General features: G+C 43.3%; 1 protein-coding gene across 1 annotated transcript in view; it reads right to left on the bottom strand.

Annotated features, from left to right (window-relative positions):
* The window catches only part of LOC116399505 (matrix metalloproteinase-16-like), a 30306-nt gene that overhangs the window by 23539 nt on the left and 767 nt on the right, over positions 1–6000 (bottom strand). The window contains exon 2 of the mRNA XM_031876711.1: positions 2999–3305. Coding sequence (XP_031732571.1) covers positions 2999–3305 — 307 coding nt within the window. The remainder of the gene's footprint in view (positions 1–2998; positions 3306–6000) is intronic.

Consider the following 6000-nt stretch of genomic DNA (forward strand, 5'->3'; position numbering starts at 1 on the left):
CAACGAATCGATAACATCGATAAAATTCGATTATTAAAAGAGTTGGCAACGAATTTCATTATCGATTCGTTGTGTCGCGCGATTATTACGCCACTCAATAAGTCGCGGAGATGTTTGAGTATAAAAAAAAAAGTTGAGTTGAGCGGAGGTAGAGCGGAGGCAGAGGAAAGACCCGTAACGTTGTTCTGAAACACATGGCGGAGCCAGAGAAATCAGTACGACCTAATGCCGTGTTCACACCAAACACTGTGCGAATCATTCGCGCCACCGGTCTCGCCGGGGACTATTTGTGTTCATTCGCGCTGGACGCGCCGGAGAGGGGCCGTGGCTTATCGCCCTGAAAGCCGTTCAACTGTCCGCCATTAACCATGGAAAAAATAACCTCTATTTCTGCTTAGTACGTGTTGTGGAAGTCACCGATATCCTGGGAAACTAAACGCCGTCATGTCTGGTTCATAACATTGTCCAGAGGAGCTCTGTGGATTTTATCGAAGTGTATTCACTGTGTCTAGCAAGCCACACGTCGCTGTTTGCTACAGCTGTATGAACACAAAATAAACTGATTTGGCTGTGATTTAACGGCAATAAACCGACAAAAAGGGACTCCGAAATAACTAGGTAACGATGCCGATTTGTAGGCTACTTGTCTTCTCAATGGAGCTCGGATGGATCGGTGCTAGGCTATGCTAACATTGTAGCAGCTCCACCAATACTCAGAATAACGTCATCTGAACGTAAATACGGCAGCGTCTATTCATTGTTTGTACCATATGGTTTACACACACACATTTATACACATAGTCTGGTCCGGTCTCTATTGATATGAGGTATCGCAGAGCTCTGGGTGAACACAGACGGCTACAGTATTTATTTCCTGATTCAACAACAGCAGGAAGTCAGTGATGACAGGAGAAACATCTCAACGCTGATAGGCTATCGCGCTGGGGCGAAGTCATCCAAGGTGTGGGAGCATTTCACACTAAATAAATCGAAAAAGTGTCTTAATTGCAAGATATGCAAAAGCGGCATGGCATGGCACGGGAGCACCACGGTGATGATTCAGCACCTAAAACGTAAACATGTTGGAGTCCTTGAGGAGGAAGGGAGTTCAACAGCAGGGTAAGTCACTACAGATTCCTACTTTTGTTCCGTTTTGAAGTGAGGGACATAACGTCCCTCCAGTAGCTCTTCTGGTGCTGGTGTTTACTCGTTATCCAGCTTGACAAGCATGACAAGTTAGCGTTAGCTCGTTAATAACGGTAGTAAAGCAGGGGTGGTATAGTTTGCAAGACTAAAGACACGTTTTTATTCACTCGCCTTTTTTGGCCCATTAATATCCGATTCATCGATTAATCGAAAAAATAATCGCCAGATTAATCGATTATTAAAATAATCGTTAGTTTCAGCCCTACTCGAGATAGCTGATAGGCGATCTGATCACCAAGAGGCTGTGGTGTGGCTAATGGTGTGATGGAGCTTTGAAATAATGGAACCTTTAAGCTTTTTGTAAGCAATACAGTTAAAGTTTTGTGAATAAACATTTATGAAATAGTGTGATTTTTATAATTAAAAATATCCAAACAAAAAAAAGCCATTTGATGGCAATGGCTCCTCTTTTTAAACAAATGCTCCCTTTTAAAAGTCTGTGCAAAAAGATATCACAGCATCGCGTTCCGTTTAACGTCTATTATCTTATCTCCTTTAATATCGCAATCCAAATCATATCCGACCATAACTTGGGCTGTACCGAACAGTTTGAAGCTTCATTCATAACGTTGTGATGCTCAGGCGTTAATTATTCATAAGTAATTATTATGGGGTTATAATAAAGAATATGAGGAATAACTGCAATCAGCAGCCTTTCGTTTTCTACAATGACCTCAGCGCTAAGGTAAGACACTGAAAGAGTTCAGCTAGATGTCCAAAAGTGTGAGAGTGAATCGATCCTACATAACAAGCTCAACCTACCTAACTTTTCTTCCCACAATTCACTGTGGGATCCTGCCTGGCTCCCACTGACTGTTAATCAAAAGTCCTAAATTCAACATTTCCCTCCCATTTACACTACTACACCACTTAATTATGTGAATCTTCTTCTAAATCATCTAAACTGTGCAGCTCTCCCACCATTGTTCCTGTTTAGCCTCCACAGCGCTGTTGCCGCGAGGAAGAAAAAGGAGGCCGACGGCTGCTGGAAGTGGAAAAAGAGACAGAGAGAGGAGCTGCCATCGCTTGTCCTGCCCTTCAACCCTCGGTACGACGACGAGGGAGGGGCCTCAGTGGAGAGGAGTTAAACGCAAGTAGGGATCAGGAGAGATTTGATCGCTTGCCCAGGTCTGTCACTCCCAGAGGGATGTAGCCTGACCATGTAAGCAGATGGCAGGTTCTTTGGTGTGTGTGTGTGTGTGTGCAGCCATTCATGTGACAGACCGGAGTCATCTCAGCGGAGTGTGACTGGTTTACAGCCTCGACAGCTGTACGGGACAATACTGTCACTTCCCACCAAGTTGTTTTTGAACTCGGATGTCAAACTGAGGTTGAGAAGACGACTAAAAAAAATTCCTGGATCAAAAAATTGTGGGTTCCTCCACAACAAATCACATTAAAGAGAGCACATGTCTAGATTGAGGTCTTGGCAACATCCGGCCTGATGTACCACTAATTCAACTCTGAGAGCGTAAAAAAATGAAGATTACACTGATGCTTACATAAATCTATTACCGTCAAATTCAATTTTCACACTTCTAACACACCCGCCCCAGAGCTACATCGGCTTTACGAGTCGACAAAGCACTGCAATCAGCATCTGCCGACTTCCGAATGTGTGTCGGTCAGGAATGTGTAGGTGCTCTGACGATGAAGCACTCGCCTACGGTGATCTCAAATTTAGGTCTCAGATCTGTGCTTTAGAATAAAATTGTAGAATGAAACTCAAATGAATTAATAACACTTAAAGTGGACTGGTAGTTACATCTATATGAGGCGTAGGAGGCCTTACCGTAAATCTTCTGGATGCCCAGCAGGTCGTCCATGGGCAGTTTGAAGTTGTCGGTGTCCATGTACTGGTAGAAAGGAGCCATGATGGCCGTGGGGTCGTTGGAGTGTTCCAGGCCCAGTGCGTGGCCGAGCTCGTGGACCGCCACCAGGAACAAATCGTTACCTGGAAACAGAAAGAGCGAGGAGGGGACAGAAGAAAAACGAGAGCGGTCTCTGTTGAGTGCGGTGCATAAAAAGTAAATTCGTTGGTAGTATTTCACATCTCTCACAAATTGCACCTGTTCTAATTGGCATTGGCAGTGTGTTTCCTTTCAAAATAAAAGCCAAGTTTTGCACTGGCTCATTTAAATAATCAGCCTTCAGGAGAAAAGCTTAGGGTTAGATCATGGTTAGACAATAAAGTAGTTCATGTGCAGCCCTCTCAATAATACGTATCCAAACACCTGTCCGTATCTGTGTGTGAGCATAGATAATCCACTATTTATGAACCTCATGAGTGGATTATGTAGCGAGCCACAGCCACTGATGGGACACATTACACAGGCCCGTACACATGTACACATTCATGTAGACACACACACTCTCCCCCTCATATAGCACAGAAAACCCTACACTCTGTAATTAGTCTATACCTGTGGTAAACCGATGACCACACTGGGTTGGACTTTTGACTCCGAAGCCCTCCGTGGCCGACAGCCACGCCCCAACCCAATCCCAACTGCATTCGGTTTGGGTATTTGGGATTTAGAGCCGCCCCTCTCCCATTCAAATTCTTCAATTTACGTCACCGGCGGACCAAAACAACAACAGAAACCACTCCTCCCCTCTGATGTTTCGCCCAACATGTCGAGTCCAACCCATGAAGAAACTTATCGTTATTGTTGGGAAACTCATGGGTCTACAATTAGGGTTAGACTGCTATGCCTTATGTATAATTTCTGATCGAACACTTGCTGTCTGTGGGAAGCTGTTAATGGGATTCCAAGGAGACATCTAATGCCTGAAAAATAAATTGACTTCAAAGGAGACCCTCTTCCACCCTTGAATGTCACGGCAAAGCTGCGATATACTGGGATTTAAAACCACACATTTAAAGACGATAAACTTTGGTAAAAAAATCAAGCTCTTTCCAATGGGAATTTGACCTGATCTCTGTTTCAAGGTTGTCCGTCCGCTGCCATCTCTCCTCAGTTTTTACCTTTCTCTCTCTTTCTTATCACACCGAGAGACTCGACAGGAATGAAAAAAAGAGCATCACTTATTCATTGCATTACTAAAGTGAGGCATTTATCTGCTGCAAATCTGTCACATGAATAACACATCAGCAGATACAGACGGTGATTCGGATCACTCCTTAGCCCGTACAGTACAATGCTTAGGGACGCACGGGCGAGACTGCCACAGAGAATCGGTCCTATCGGAACCTCGCGGAGGATATTTGACTGTATAAATGTAAGTGCGTGTTAGTAAAGGTTGATGTAAAGGCCCCGGTTTGCACGGGTGTGAAAGGACAGATAGACTGCATTAATATCCAGGGTTTTGATGAAAAAGCTCTGCTCCCCCAGCCAAATTCTTCCAATAAAAATATGGCTCGTAAAAAGTGCAGAAACTGAGGCGCAAGCGGGCAATATTGTGTCTGGAGAAAGGAGTTTATAGCAAATAAAAGGCAGGCGCAGAAGAGAAGGGAGAGGAGACCCGTCTCTGTTCTTGTGACCAGTGAAGCAATCAGAATATCATTGTCAAAACTCTTTGTGGTACAGAGGCTAGTGAGTGCAATTATTGTACCAAAATGTGACCGTGGTCTGTGGCAACTGGTGGGTAGATGTAATGCTGGTGCAACAACTTGTCAACACATTGAAATATGCAGAAGAATTTCCTGTAAGAAATGCAAGTGATTGGTGCATACACTGATTTGAATTTAAACACTTCTTTTAATACAAAAACTCATTAACCTTAATGTATTGGCTGAGCTAGATGTAATGGGAGTGAATGGAGGCTTTAAAACACTTCTGCATTAGGCTTCAATACATGGTTGCATAAATGTCAGTCTACACATCCGTGTGCAAGATTTAGGGTTTTGAGATTTTAATTGAAATGTATATTTCTACTGGAGACAGGTGCCGAGTTGTACATACAAACAGACTACACGGGCCTCCATAGACCTTACTGCACTGTACAACTCATAACTGTACATGGCATCACAGTGAGCTTATCTAGCATGAATGGAGTTCGTACCACTGTGTTATACTGTAATTACCAAGACTGAATGGGACTGCCATGGTATTTAATGCATAACTGTAAAAAATGTTGTCAAGAAAAATCATAATTGAAAAATACAAAAATATGAATTGACATATGAAAAGTTTTGGTATCAATAAACCTTAGAAGCCAAATATTTCTTAAGAAAGCATGTTTTTTAAAGAAATAAGTACATTTTGTACAAAAAAAGCAAGAAACTGTTAAGAATGATGATGCTTTTGACAATTATGATAAAGGTTGTTTATTTTAAGACAAATGCAGTACAAGAACAGGAGAGTTGTGCCAGTACAAGTCAGATACAGCAGAAGCTCTGGTCACATCAGAGCAAAGGGAAGGAATGTCTTCCATCTCCGTCTCGTTCTGTCCCTCTATCTTGAGTCAGCCTTTCTTCCTCCTGGGGACGTTTGAGGTCAGTTTCGTCACTTTGTTTTGGTTGCTTATGTAAGTCACGCTGTGATAGACAGGGACATCCTGTGGCCTCGGGGCCACAAACAAAGCCGAGGAGGTCTGCACTGCCTGGCTAATTATCGGCTGGACTTATATACGAAGCCTGCACAGGGAGAGAGAGGACGAGGCAGACAGCGGAGGATGAGAGGCAAAAAGAGGTAAATGTGAGTGGGATGGTGGAAATAAGCAAGAGAAAAAAGTAGTAGATAAATACAGAAATTAAAAAGGTGAGGTAAACTGAGGAGAAAGGGTGTTTAGATTGATAATTGCAGGAAGAAAAGTGTGTGTGTGGGGGGG

This window comes from Anarrhichthys ocellatus, unplaced genomic scaffold, assembly GCF_004355925.1.
Source record: "Anarrhichthys ocellatus isolate YVR2014 unplaced genomic scaffold, GSC_Weel_1.0 scaffold113, whole genome shotgun sequence".
Classification (NCBI taxonomy): domain Eukaryota; kingdom Metazoa; phylum Chordata; class Actinopteri; order Perciformes; family Anarhichadidae; genus Anarrhichthys; species Anarrhichthys ocellatus.